Source organism: Bombus impatiens, unplaced genomic scaffold (genome assembly GCF_000188095.3).
Source record: "Bombus impatiens unplaced genomic scaffold, BIMP_2.2 scf_1213, whole genome shotgun sequence".
Taxonomy (NCBI): Eukaryota; Metazoa; Arthropoda; class Insecta; order Hymenoptera; family Apidae; genus Bombus; species Bombus impatiens.
Genome location: NT_177632.1, coordinates 1 through 14,072, shown reverse-complemented (window position 1 = coordinate 14,072; position 14,072 = coordinate 1). Strand labels below are relative to the sequence as shown.

Genomic DNA, 14,072 nt, shown 5'->3' with positions numbered 1-14,072 from the left:
TTTTAGTCAAAAATTAAAAAATACAATTTTCTATAAAATTTAAAACAAAAAACAAAATAAAATGGAATTTCAAATTTTTGGAATACATATTTTCACGAAAGATTTTTTATTAAATTTATGAAGGTGAATCAATTTAAAAAATTAAATTCTTGTATACATTGTACGTATGTGTAACAAATGGATGCGTGGATAATATAGATTAAATACTTATTATATTTGTTTATTTATGTATATCTGTGTATTACGTGTTTTTTATTTACTCGTATGTACACATATTTAATTAATAGAAGAACTATGTTATAAAAATCAAGACATCTTTTGGTATATTTAAAAATTTAATAATGTAATTTTAAAAATAAGAAATCTATTTTTTCCAATATTATTCAACAGATTAAAAGCAAAAGACATAATTTTCTTACAACTTTACTTACATAATCCCTTTTCATAACATTAAATCAAAGAAAATAAAATTATTTTTCATACTTACTTAATACATACATTCTAATGTATATTGATAGAAAAAAGGAATAAAAAAAGTTAAATATGGTTCATATTACAACATTATGTGTGAATAGAAGTCTTTCTTATTATCCCGTGATTAAAAGATACATCAAAACAATATACTAAACTCTTAACACTTTCTTTTTTACTTATTCCAACAAGAATAATTATGTATATTCTTTTGTCTTCTTCCTGTATTAATTTGAATGGATTGACTGAAGAGTTATTATATCATGAAGTTACAAAAAGTTAAAACATAACGTTTACTTTAACATATTATGTATAATATCATTACACATCATTGAAGTATTTAATTATTGAAAAAATTTAACTTCAACATCATTACAAGTCGTCATTTAAATAATTGCAATTGATAAAAAGATGTTTTTTTTTATAATTTTATAAGTGTATTTCATTGAAATCATATCATAGTTTCAATGAGGAAGCTGATTTAGAATTTATCTTCTATACACTATTTAGTAAATGTCAACTTGTTATTAGAACACTTCTAATCACTATGTATATAAGAACTTCGTGACACAATAATATGATTCTACACAAAATGATTTATTATTGACAATGATCGACGTTGATTAATTTTACTACCTACACTAAATCGGAGTGCAAATAACCTACTCATTTACAATAATCAAATTTAAGATTTGAAAACTTATAGAAATTAAGGTACAAATATTATCTTATACTTCCGACTTAATGCCGATTAGTGGTAAAAGGTGTCAATCCCCTGAGAACCATGTTATCAAGAACACCACTTATATAAGCTGAAACATCAACAGTATCTTCTTCTGCTTTTCTGATGAAAGGATGTTCTAGTAATTTGTTGTATTTCGGCCGCTGTGTCTCTTCCTTAATTAAACTGAAATAGAACCACAGAAAAAGAAATTATTATTCAATAATGCAAAAACAAAATTTCTGCAATGCCTAATAGTGCAAAAACAATGTACCATGTATTCACAAAATTCACAAAATCCATAGTAAAATGATTTCCATTTTCATTAGGAGATAAGCGTGGTGGATCACCCTGAACTACTTGATAAAGTTGTTCAAAAACTGAATTCCACTTTGGATATGGAAAATAACCAGTCGCAATTTCCATTAATGTAATACCTAATGACCACACATCACTTCTAACGTCGTAACCCTTTGCACGTTGAGGATCTATCCTCTCTGGCTAAAAAATTATAATAAATTCAAATACTTCTAATTATTTACAAATCTTGTTAAATACTTCTCATTTATTATTATACATACAGCCATATATGGTCTACATCCAGCATCTCGAGTTCGTGCAATAGAATCTACCAACTGTCCTGATATACCAAAATCGCATAGTTTGATATTACCATGTCGATCTAACAGAATATTACTAGGTTTTACATCTCTATGAATTATTCTTAGTTTTTCCTTGAGGTAATTCAACGCCTTTACTGTGGCAACAGTAATTTTTCCTAAAATACGTTCTGGTATTCTTTCCTTTAATACCTCATGAATGAACTTATAAAATATATCTAATGAGGTGTCCATGAGTTCCATACAAATCCAACAGTCACCCTAGTCAAGACATGATATTTATTGTTAGTTATGAAAAGTTAATGTCAAAAAACCTATCACAAACTTACCTCTTTGAATAGAGCTCCATAAAATTGCACAATGCATGGACATTCATTAGACTTCATTACAACCTCTAAATCCATTAATAATTGTTTTTGCTCCCTTTCATCCACTGTGGAACGAATTCTCTATAATTGAACATAACATCATGTACTCTGTAAGCTGTTTTTAATAATAAAGTTATTTTAATACTAAAATTAAATTATATATACCTTCACAGCCATAACAGTATCACTTATCCTATGGATCATTTTATTTACAGTACCAAACCCTCCTCGTCCTATTTCTCCCAAATCTTGAAGATCTTCACTTGTAAAATCATATACTACATTTGGTGATAGCTGTAATTTTCCAGTACTTTGCATTGATTGACACATTCGTAATTTATCCCTAAAATATAATTTATTAGCATGCATTTTAATAACATTAAATACTTGTATATTTAATAAATATATTTAAATATACCTTGCTTTATCAGGCAGTTCTTGTGGAACTGCAGTACAAGGTCTCACTGGTAGTTTAGGCAAAGATAAAGGTAAATTTGGACGAGAAGATCTATGATGATTAAACAAAAAAAATAGCTATATTAAAGGAAATAATTAAAAACTACAATTTATTAAATATTATCATATTATTTATTGCATAACTTACATTGGTAAACAAGCTGCACTTCCAGTTGAATTAGAAATAGAAGAGTTTGTTGAATTATTAAGTGATATATTACTTCCTTGTGTTTGAAAATTAAGTTTGAATTGTCTTCTTTTTTCTGTTATAAAATGAACATAGATGTCATTACATTACAATGAAATGTATATGTGTTCATATAAATATGAGTGCATACATAGTGCACATACACGTGTATGTGCGTTTGCAAGTGCGTTCAATATTATATTACAATATTACAACATATATAAATACAGGTATACATGCTTTACCTGACATTTCATTTTGAACATCATTAATAGATCCAAAATCCAAATGTTGAAAATTAAATGGTCTGCTAGAACCTAAATATTAATAATATCAAACATGAATAATTTAATATATATTTGTATGTGTATGTATACTCGTAACAAAATTGTTATTTTCCATGATGCAGTTAACGTTTAGGTTATGTAAATAAAATCTTTTGTATACTTATCACTAACTTTCTAACATTACAACTTACTTTGATTCGTTGGAGTTGAAAAATTCCCCCGATTCTCCGTCATTATTTAATATTTTTAATAGCTGACTACCAAAAGAATAATTTCTTATTAAAGGCTCTCCTTTTAGGAGACCTTCCCGCAAGATTTTAACAATCTAGCATATATATTCCGCAGCGAGTGCACCATTTGTGCAATTTCGTTCTTTTGCGAACAGTGTATACAAAATCCTACTTCTTCTTTTTCAGAAATACTTAATTTCAATTGCAATTCGACTTTCTCTCTATCACAGAAGTATACTTTGCCATAAGCTTATCACAATCACTTATTTGATCATCGAAACAACGGTGGCATACGTACCATACAATGTAATATGTGGGAGTAAGTGGAAAAGAAAAATGATGATACGTTTATATCAGTCCATACCCTATCAGAACTTCAATAATTTGGTAAAAAATTCATGTATCGAATTGCTTCTACTTGTTCATTTATTTTCGTTTTATATACATGTTTTTGGAAGTCTGGAGACTCTATGAAGGAATTCATGAACTATTATAGTTCTATGCCTCAATCATTGTAGGCGCTAGTAGCAACTTTATCAAGAAAATTACTTCTTTCTAAGATGATATCTTATGGATTAAAAATATTTGCGAATTCTCTGATATTACCACATTTGTTTTGTTACCGTTTCTCTTAGTTCAAGACTGATATTAAAATGATAAAAACTAAAGTGATAAGTAGAATTTAAAGTTTCAATTTATTGCTGTATATTACTACATTCGTTTTTAATTTTCCCTACAGCACGCTGTTATAATTAAATTCTTTTCTAAAATATCCAGTTTGTTATACAACACAACCCATCATCAATATATTGTTACGCTACTCGTAGAATATCGTAAGCATTCAAATAATAAGTATATTTCTATCCAACTTTACAATAATTTATTGCAGATAAACGTAAAAATTTAATAACTTTTTTATATAGGTAAATTAGCAAAGTTCACGTATGATATTAAGAAAAAAGATGGCTGAACTCTACTTTAGGGGTACAAAAATCATTGGCTTCTTTATTTGCAATGTTATAGTTTTTAATATATACAATTCGAAGATGCAAGTTTTAAGATACTAAAATTCTAAGATAAGAAAGCAGAGAGGAAATTCTCTCTGGTAAAATTGAGCATTTTTAGGGTATTTTAATATTACTTAACGCCATATTAGCTGCTACTTATGATCTGTCCAATGAATGGAGTCTAGAGCCACTGACTGCACGCGGATGGCGATCATTTTGGCGGGATAAGTCAGTCAAATGTGTATAACTGTATGTATTTTGCATATGTTTGGTTTCTCGGCTTGGTATGACTTATCCTGGCTGGTTGCAGTCAAAACAGTCAAGCAAAACATGGAATTTGTATGTAGCTGAATTTGAGTTTAATTTGGGATAATATTTATTTTCTGTTACGTTACATTAATACAAACTAATTTTTTGCGAATTTAACTACAGCTACTGATGGTACATGTACACAAAAAATAGAATCGAATTGCCGGCCAACTAAGAACTGGATGTGGAGGAGGAGTTACTTCTATGACGATGAATTTGTCCATCGCCTATGTGAAATTTTGTGACAACTCCGTCATAACATTGATTTGATGACATTGCTAGTTGAAACGACCCGAAAAGTCCACGGTCATATATACAGATCCGGGAACTCTGTTGGAGGAGATAAGACTTTTAATGTCAGGAATTGTGCTTTACAAATCAGCTAGCATAGAAGACTGATCGAGAAGTTAGGATTTTGTATGTAACACCATCCTTCGATAAAAGTATTAAAAATAAAGAATATAGATTAAACCACTGAACTTACTCAATGACTGAACTACTTATAATCTTCCACCATTTATTTAAAGTACATAATATATAGTATTTCATTTGATACAAAATGATATTAAATATGTATAATTATTTTCAACAAAACAGGTTAACAAACTTACTTATAATTTTCAGATCAAATATGTACGCATATATTTAATACTTTTATATTTGACGCGAATATGGGAAAGTAAATTGTTTCTTTTTTTTAATTATTAACACTGTTTATATTATACGTACTGCTCATTTGTGCGGGCCAACTAGACATCATTTGTGCAGTTTGTTCATTGGACGTAGTATGGGTAGAAGCCAATATACCGTCAAAATAAAGTATAAAAGATCCTAAAAGTGCTCAAATTTACATAGTCATAACTTTTGAACCAATGGATTCCGCACCTTAAAATTTGCATTTTCAGATTCTACACGTCAAAAACTATGAGATTGTAAATAAAAAAGTCAATAATTTTTTAACCCCTAAGTAACCAAGTAAAGTTTAATTTGAACCAATTTTTGAACCAAGTAAAGTTTAACCTGACATTGTTAATAATAAAAATTATTGAATTGAGAAAATACCACTATGTAATGAAATTACATTTCTCAAATGTTTGTGTGAATATAACTATATAGTACATGTAACATATCGTCATCATTGACACGTATATTCGCTTAATCTTTGTCGAAGCTCTGCACGGAATGCTATGTAGAAGTATCAAAACAAATATATAAAGATGCTCTGTGGAAGAACATTTAATTCATTAATACTATTTAGTTTAAGGTAATAGTTAAGGTATAACATGACAAATTTCAATACTGTATACATACCGTTATATATTAATTCATGTTATTTTATTTTGTAACGAATAGAAATTGATCACATAACCTTCATCGATAATACTTAATTTTAACAGTTTTATTAAAACTTTACATATTATCATCATATGTAACTATTGTTACATGATGCTAAACTTTTAAAGCTTTACAGTAAATATTTGCAGTAAATAAATATTTAATATATAATAGTATAAAAATATTCTCTTTTGCAGGCACAATTTAGAATATGGTGTCCAATTTTATAGTGTGTTTCCTTCAAATTTTGTAGAACCAATTTATAAGAAAGATGAGCAAGAAGTAATATTTAAAGAAACAGCAGATAAAAAATTTGCTCATGTACCAATAAAACCAGCTTATACTTCTGCGACATGTTCTGAATTTCATGATAAACTGGTTAGGTAAATAATTAAATTTTTAATTTAAGTAAAAAATGTTTTTCTAGGTTTAAATAATTGATTGCCTATATTTTATATGTATTATCTGTTTTCTGTACATATCAGAAAATTCACAAATTATATTATGAGAGAAGGTAAAAAACAGTTGGCCAGAAGATTATTAGATGAAACTTTTGAAAATATTAAGATAATAAAATTGAACGAATATTACAATAGCCCACCTGAATATAGAGAAAATATCATATTGGACCCAAAAATAATTTTCTATCAAGCTGTAGAAAATTGTACACCTATTTTAGAGCTACGGAAAATATTAAGAGGTGGAATAACTTATCAGGTACACATACAAATGTAATTTTTATTAAATAAATAATTTAATAAATAGATATTTGAAATTCGTAATATAAGAAATTAATATATATAGGTTCCTGTACCGATGAATGCAAATAGAGCTCAATTTTTATCTATGAATTGGCTAATTCGAAGTGCACAAGACAAGGGGAATACCGAAAAATTTCCTGATGTATTGGCAAGAGAGATTATTGATGCGAACAATAAAGTATATTTATAATAATTTTTTAATTTGTTATGTGGTTAAATAGTATATATGACAAAAAATTATTTTTCTCATATAAACGAATTCCTCTTTTTGAGTATGAAATTGTGTTTAGTTAACTTTTTTTTATATATAACTTTTTTTATAATCGTATATAACTAAAATGTATATTTTGCAGGGACGAGTTATTAAAAAGAAACATGATTTACATAAGCAATGTGAAGCAAATCGAGCTTATGCACATTATAGGTGGTTGTAGAAAAAAGGATAAAAATAAATTTGTTTTTTATTTGTAGTAATAATATTTATTTAATCAAGGGAATAAATATTATTGGAGATTATCCAAAAATATTAGAAAAACTAGCTTCTTCTGTGACTTTTCCATATTTTGTATACACTTTCAGTGTTTGTTTACAAGACTTAATTTTTAAGATTTTATATAACGAATTAGAAGTATTCATGAAATTTTCCGTGAAAGGAATAATATCATCAACAGTTGTCCTTAAATCTATTCTTTTACCCCAATAATTTATATATGATATTATAACATTTTGATTTCCTGAATCATCTTTATCTTTTACATATATTGTTCCAACTAAATTATTACATGTAAAACCAATAGTATGTAACATAAGGACTAACAAACAATCTAAAATGCACAATGAATTGTATTAATAAAGGTTTAAATTCAACATAAAAATATTAGATGTTATTTCAACTTACTGCAAGTTGTAAAACTTAAATTTTCCATGGATGACATGAAATCTAACATTTGTAAAGATACAGTCACTGGTATAAGTGCACCTGCAGTAATTGTGTAATTTCGCTTAAATTTATTGAAAATATAAGGACACATGGCATAAGGAAACATATAAATTATTTTATAATCTGGAAATTTGTTTGATTTGATTGTTGATGATGTATTATACTTTTTATTTGATGCATGATTATATCGTCTAATTATATCATTAATACTATTATAGGAGTGCCATCTTAGTTGCTTGGAAAAATGGAATGTAAGTATATTCATGGCGAAGTATAAATTTTTTTATGTACAACAATGAACTAATTCAATAAATCTGCATATAATGCACTGTTAGTTCACTTAACATATATCTCTGGATTATCTATTTTCTCTTACATTAAACACATAAAAATAAGAAATTCTTCAAGCACCACAAATCTCTTTCGTTACATCTGTGTGAACTGGTACAGTATAGGAGCTTGTGACTCCCTCTAGCGTGAATATTTTATACTATAGCAGGGTAAATTCTAGCGCAGCGAATTTAACTGTACAACACTGTAGCCAAGACAACGAACAAAAGTTTATTTAACAAATTTATTAATTAAATGTTAAAATTATTAATCATTAATATCGGTGATCACTCTCAAATTTTGTATTTACCTTTCGTTACAATGGAAAAATAAGTTGTCAAAGCATAAATGATTCGTTTTGTAATATTATAAGCTCCAATGAAAGTAATTAGTATCAGTTCATTAGTATTAGTTAATAACATTTTGTGTTGTTGGGTAATGAATAACTCGTAGATTGTCATGTAAAATCCAAGCAGATAATAGGCTCTGCGACCAAGAAACTAGGATCATTAGAACCTTCACGCTCAGAGTCTAAGTAAATTTTATGAGAGCTCAAGTCTTTGTTAAAGTATTCAATCTATTATAATTTTAAATATAAATTGTTACCCAATTTAATTTTCTTGTTGCGTATTTCTTTATTTAAACGTTGAGGTAGTTTTTCGGATTGTTTGAAGCTAAAATTCTTGAAAGTTGAAATTCTCCAAAATCTTAGAAAGGCCATACAAAACGGTTGCAGTTTTAAGGAGAAGATGAGTAGGTTGATACCTGTAGAGCGTAAACCGTTCTGCTCACTAGAGTGCACGAAATTGTAAAGATTTTTATACTTTAGATTCAGAAATGTCTAACTGTTGTTCAAGGCACGCCGTCTTTTCAACATACTTCAGTGATACTCTCTTGTTCATTTCTCTCAACATGTTAAGTAAAATCCTGTAGTGGACTATAAGGTCGTAAGGCTCTTAGTGGCAAGGTGCTTCAATGGAGAATTGAGAATTCGTTGTGCAATGCCACTCTATAAAAATAATCCGGATTTGGTTGTCTTTGTCTTTTTCTCTCTTTTCTTAATGCGATCGTATACTCGGACCAAACAGCATAGAGTTGGAAGGAAAAAGCGGCCCTACGATAATGGTAATAGAAAACAAGTTTTGTCTAACATATATGATTATTATGATTATATTATTATTATGTTGTATCTAATAAATATCTCATAAATGTTATGTAACATAAATATTCTTTTCATTACTAAAAACCTCTGTAAACTCTAAAATTGTACTATAATTTTATTTTTTTAATAAAAATTTTAATAACATTTAAATGTTTCAATCATGAATGATATTTTGAACATGATATTATTTACATATATGTTAAAAATTAATTTTGTTAATACTCTCACGCATCCTCTAAACAGTCATGCTATCGATACCCCATAGCTCGGCGGCTATCAGCTTTGCAAACATTCACTAAAGGACCCAGCCAGTACTAGCAAGCAGGTCCTTGCTGAGCCATCAATTCAATCATAAATTATCGTAAGGTTAAATAGCGACGGGCTCTCTGCCATTATGTTGGCAGGAAGGTGCCTTGCCTCTAACATGTTATATACATATAGATACAAATAAATAATAAAGCAATGAAACCAAAATTTGTTTAATAATAAAACTACATCAATTATTTTATAGATTTATGGTATTAGTAACATACATCACAATTACATTCCTTAATAAAATAATCATCAGAAAAGAAACAACAATTATATTACCATTACATTTTCATAATCATAAGTTATAAGAAAAGTAGCTAAAAATACTTAAACACACTACAACAGAATATAAGATAACAGATATTTTCTTATGTTATATGTTGTGTAAAATAATAAGTTCTATATATAGATTCTACTATTTTATGTTATAGAAATTATATAATTTGTATGTATATCAGTACAATTTTGATATAATTTTTGGCACAATATTCTTGTAAATACAGAAGGTTAATGAACAGACAATTTTGATTATTTATTTCTCATTAGATGAATGTTATGTGAATTAAATAATATTGGTTTTATAACCAACAATAAAAGCTAATTTTTATAAAAGGTTATTATAAATCTATCTAAAATTATTAAAAAATAATTGCTATACAAATACATGCTATACAGGAAGTAAATAATTTATACTAAAATGTTAGGCATCATTTACTATTACAATAGGATTCCATTTATCTGAACAATTTTTGTCAGTCTCTAATTTAACTAACATGTTGATTTATTATACAAACTTTGGCTCGCTATCATACTTTTTATATAAAATCAAATTATTATATAGAAAGTACATATATAAAGTAGAGCTTTGTTTATCTTCATTTATCACACTTTGTTTACAGATACAAGTTAATACTCAGTTTCAGATATTTGAACTTGTAGCTGATCTTCTATTATTTATTATCTAACTATTTATCGTATTCAGAACATATTTCATATGTCCCAGTGAAGGAATATGAACACATTACTGAGACGATACTATATAACAATGAAACTCAAAATTGGCTCAAATTATTGAAAAAAAATTTAATGTATCTATATCTTGGCAATATATCTTGGAAAGAAAAAGAATAATACTAAATCTTAGTAAAAAATGTAATATCCTCAAACGACTGAAAATGGGCGAATCAACTTTGTCATTAGAATATAATATTGACAAATCAACCATATTGGGAATACAATCCAGTGAAGCTAAGTAAAATATACTTATTAAAGAAAAAAACAGATGTAAAAAAGCGTAGTTAACCTTCATACATATGTCTTCTATGTGTCCATCTGCAAGAAAATAAAAATATCAAATTGTGTTCTCATCGACATCAATTCAACACTTGTTTGACAAGTTTTTTCGTACAGAAGATAACCTAACTCCTAATAATGCTATAATAAGTGTATGAATATGAATATGGAATGATGTAAATATAATAAATATCATCACCATGTTCTAATAACTTAAACAGATTGAAACGCACAAAATCCCAAAACGTAAAAAGATATGAACAAAAAAAAAGGAGACAAAGGAATGAGTTGAAATTCAGTTATTTGAATAAGTGCAATAGAGAATCACTAAACTCCTATCATATCAATGAACCAATTATGTTATTACTATTTCCCAATATGTTCGGATGAACGTAGTTTTATTATGTAATACTCCATTTCATTATATCTAAATTTAAAACTATTATTAAAGCGTGTAAAGTTACTTTTCTAATACAAATACGTAGAAATTCATATTTTACAAATAACAATTTTATGATAGCTGAATATTTTCTTTACCGCTTTAGTTATATTTTGACAAACATCCACAATTCAAGAATATAATTTTTATATGTATATTTCAGGTACTTAACCCTCCGAAGATCGTGGTTGATCTGACAGATACAGGTAAGATTTAATTCTAAATATTTCTAAATTTATAATTGTTCATTCTTTATATTTAAATATAGTTTATATATACTGTAAATATATCTATATATTATACTTTATATTAATTTTAGTACAATTAAAGACTTTTCATATATTTATCATATACAGCCTTTTCGCAAAAATAAGCACTGTATAGATTTTAAGTTACTGTATCTATCAAATACACCGCGACCTCTGAAGGAATTTTTACGACCGCGACCTCCGCAGGGTTAATATAATTACTTTTTAAAATTAGTACATTCACCATATTAGATAATCTCTATTTCTCAAAAAATTTAAATAATAGAGATATCTCTCTTTTAATAGTTTCAGTCTCATAATTGTAAATTAATATTTGAAGATTAAAAAGAAATAATACTTACTTTATCAATTTTATATTAAAAATTCTCATTTGTAAAATTTTGATGTGATACAAAATTAATGTAATAAAAAATTCGATTTTATAACTCTTCAGTATGAGATTTTAACAGTTTTGGTAATGATGATACATCTGCTGTCATAAAATTATCTGACAAACAGACTGCAGGAAAGACATGATTTAATATGGCATAATAATGAAAACCAGCTGCTACAGCAACAAAAAGGTGCCAAATTGCATGTGCACATGGTATTCTTCCATCAGATTTAAAAAACGCAATGCCAAAAATATAAAACAGTCCTCCCAATTTTAATTCAGTAATGTTATATTGATGATACTGTAAGTATTAAGGTATAAATTTTTAAATAATGTATGATCATTATTATCTAACATTCTTAGTCATAGTCTTATTTTCAATGTATAATTATATACTTACTGCATTAATAATTGCATAACTAGGACCAATTCCTATAATTAAATAAAAAATTGTTTCTAACATTTTATATTGTTCATGGAAGATTTGTTGATACAGTATACCCAATATTGCCATAATCCAAACAACATAACGCATTGTAAATAATAATTCATCATTTGGAAAGTGATCTACATTTAACCAAGGAAAATAACTAGCAGCAATAAAAATGTAAATCATGGCACGATCACAACGATGAAGTGTTTCTTTAAGGTGTCTGTAATATAATTATTTGTTATTTCATTAACACAAAATGATGGACAAAGTTATATAAACTAAATTAAATTAAAATATGTAATAGTAAGTACCTATTATTATTGCAGTAATGTACACTATGGAAAAATGTTGAGACCGTAAAAATAAGAATCAAGGATGTGCCATATACATAAGCTGATACCAATTGGGTCCATGTCATAGAGCGGCGAACCAATTCCATGCTACCTATAACTGATGGTACAACCCAAATCCCATGAGTAGCTACATTTGCCATGTGTTCTACAGAAGTAGGTATATATGCTTCGTTACTACATGCCGGAGGATTCATCCATTTTATTCTGTAAGAATTTAATACATTGTTTTAGTACAATTTATTGCTTTTTGATATATTTATTTTTATTCACTAAATATTAAAGTATTGTATATCGTATATTATATATTTAACATCGTAAAATGTTTAATATATGTTTAATATTTATAATGTACAAGGAAGGAAATGTTCAAAGTAGTATAAATATTTTATTCCGAAAAAATAAAAAGTTGTTCATACACAGTGTGTTATTAAAATTACAGTTATTAAACTTATAGTAAAAGAAATTTTCTGAATTTTGAAATTCAGAATTTAGTACATGTTTTTCAAGAACATTAAATTTTCACGATTTTCTTCAAAATGAGATCCCCAACGTACTTTTGTTATTTTCGATTTTGTCTTATTTTAAACCATATTTTCACTTGTAACACAAATTTGGAACCACAGTGTATAATTATTATAATATATTTATACAATTATATTGATATATATGTTAGTATAATTATAATACATATATATATATATATATAAAAGAGCTGCATTAAGGGGCTATGCTACCATTGCAGCTTTAAAAATAAATCCTACGAAATAATGCGGAAAAAGAGATTTTGAGAAAAATCATACTATATAATAACCAAATTTTATATCGCTTAAACTAAACACGTATTAATCTTTTCAAGAAAAGCTTCTGATTTGCATTATACCTTAGATTTCTTCATTGGCTTGAAGCAATAGAATATCCGTAAATAAGTATTTATTCGGAGGTTAAATTATCTTTCAAGGTCTTTTTAGAAAATTCTTCATGATTCTCAGAACTTCTGAATCTTATAATGTTCAGCTAATTGATGAAGTTGTGCAAATCACATTATCGCATTAGCTGCAATTTTTGCCAAAGTTACATTGATTTTACAGCATGCAATGTTCAAGTACATACAGATTAAAAAGGTTAAAATATTTTACAAGACCAAATACAAGTGATTATTACAAGTGTAAGCATATCTAAAAGAAAACTATATAGTAATTTACTTTACATAATAATTACTTTTCATACGATTATGAAATATTAAATTTTTGAACTGCGTTTCATATTCTTTGTATAAAAAATTGTATAAAAAGAAAACATTCATTATAAAAGAGATATGAAATTTCTAGAAAATAGAGTCAATCCATATCAACTGATACATTATCACGAATATGAAATAAATAAAAGGATTATATTATAGTATAACATATATATATA

General features: G+C 27.1%; 4 protein-coding genes across 5 annotated transcripts; 1 reads left to right on the top strand and 3 right to left on the bottom strand.

Annotated features, from left to right (window-relative positions):
- Window positions 1-435: 435 nt before the first annotated feature.
- LOC100747905 (dual specificity mitogen-activated protein kinase kinase 4) lies at window positions 436-3,847 on the bottom strand. Of its 2 annotated transcripts, XM_012391808.3 has the most exons (10): window positions 3,639-3,847; window positions 3,302-3,561; window positions 3,069-3,140; window positions 2,785-2,899; window positions 2,599-2,688; window positions 2,346-2,523; window positions 2,142-2,261; window positions 1,774-2,073; window positions 1,467-1,693; window positions 436-1,378 (listed from the first exon to the last, which is right to left on the bottom strand). In XM_012391808.3, exons 2-10 carry the CDS (start codon window positions 3,342-3,344, stop codon window positions 1,213-1,215), a joined length of 1,311 nt encoding a protein of 436 aa, XP_012247231.1. In that variant the 5' UTR covers window positions 3,345-3,561; window positions 3,639-3,847; the 3' UTR covers window positions 436-1,212. The 2 variants fall into 2 exon arrangements, with proteins under 2 accessions (XP_012247231.1, XP_024226976.1); XM_024371208.2 differs by having other exon boundaries at window positions 3,302-3,827.
- Window positions 3,848-5,725: 1,878 nt separating this feature from the next.
- LOC100749144 (28S ribosomal protein S7, mitochondrial) lies at window positions 5,726-7,632 on the top strand. The gene is made up of 5 exons (XM_003493554.4): window positions 5,726-5,920; window positions 6,189-6,374; window positions 6,477-6,708; window positions 6,796-6,930; window positions 7,106-7,632. Exons 1-5 carry the CDS (start codon window positions 5,874-5,876, stop codon window positions 7,184-7,186), a joined length of 681 nt encoding a protein of 226 aa, XP_003493602.1. The 5' UTR covers window positions 5,726-5,873; the 3' UTR covers window positions 7,187-7,632.
- Window positions 7,206-8,264, bottom strand: LOC100747702. The gene is made up of 2 exons (XM_003493542.4): window positions 7,651-8,264; window positions 7,206-7,576 (listed from the first exon to the last, which is right to left on the bottom strand). Exons 1-2 carry the CDS (start codon window positions 7,955-7,957, stop codon window positions 7,266-7,268), a joined length of 618 nt encoding a protein of 205 aa, XP_003493590.1. The 5' UTR covers window positions 7,958-8,264; the 3' UTR covers window positions 7,206-7,265.
- A 1,876-nt stretch (window positions 8,265-10,140) lies between these two features.
- On the bottom strand, window positions 10,141-13,860 carry LOC100749023 (monocyte to macrophage differentiation factor 2). The gene is made up of 5 exons (XM_033323744.1): window positions 13,537-13,860; window positions 12,615-12,860; window positions 12,271-12,523; window positions 11,839-12,171; window positions 10,141-10,828 (listed from the first exon to the last, which is right to left on the bottom strand). The coding sequence occupies exons 2-4, from the start codon at window positions 12,848-12,850 to the stop codon at window positions 11,917-11,919; spliced, it is 744 nt and encodes a 247-aa protein (XP_033179635.1). The 5' UTR covers window positions 12,851-12,860; window positions 13,537-13,860; the 3' UTR covers window positions 10,141-10,828; window positions 11,839-11,916.
- Between the last annotated feature and the right edge of the window lie 212 nt (window positions 13,861-14,072).

Bases quoted from the DNA above. Each gene is read 5' to 3' on its own strand.
- LOC100747702 (XM_003493542.4), bottom strand. From the start codon at position 7,957: ATGAATATACTTACATTCCATTTTTCCAAGCAACTAAGATGGCACTCC. The intron at 7,577-7,650 runs GTAAGTTGAAAT...TGTGCATTTTAG, and splicing joins TTTAAGTTTTACAACTTGCA to ATTGTTTGTTAGTCCTTATG.
- LOC100747905 (XM_012391808.3), bottom strand. From the start codon at position 3,344: ATGACGGAGAATCGGGGGAATTTTTCAACTCCAACGAATCAAA. The intron at 2,262-2,345 runs GTATATATAATT...GTTCAATTATAG, and splicing joins ATACTGTTATGGCTGTGAAG to AGAATTCGTTCCACAGTGGA. The intron at 1,694-1,773 runs GTATGTATAATA...ATAATTTTTTAG, and splicing joins GATGTAGACCATATATGGCT to CCAGAGAGGATAGATCCTCA.
- LOC100749023 (XM_033323744.1), bottom strand. From the start codon at position 12,850: ATGAATCCTCCGGCATGTAGTAACGAAGCATATATACCTACTTCTGTA. The intron at 12,524-12,614 runs GTACTTACTATT...ATTATATTACAG, and splicing joins CATTACTGCAATAATAATAG to ACACCTTAAAGAAACACTTC. The intron at 12,172-12,270 runs GTAAGTATATAA...TAATACTTACAG, and splicing joins GTTATGCAATTATTAATGCA to TATCATCAATATAACATTAC.
- LOC100749144 (XM_003493554.4), top strand. From the start codon at position 5,874: ATGCTCTGTGGAAGAACATTTAATTCATTAATACTATTTAGTTTAAG. The intron at 6,709-6,795 runs GTACACATACAA...TAATATATATAG, and splicing joins GAGGTGGAATAACTTATCAG to GTTCCTGTACCGATGAATGC. The intron at 6,931-7,105 runs GTATATTTATAA...TATATTTTGCAG, and splicing joins TTATTGATGCGAACAATAAA to GGACGAGTTATTAAAAAGAA.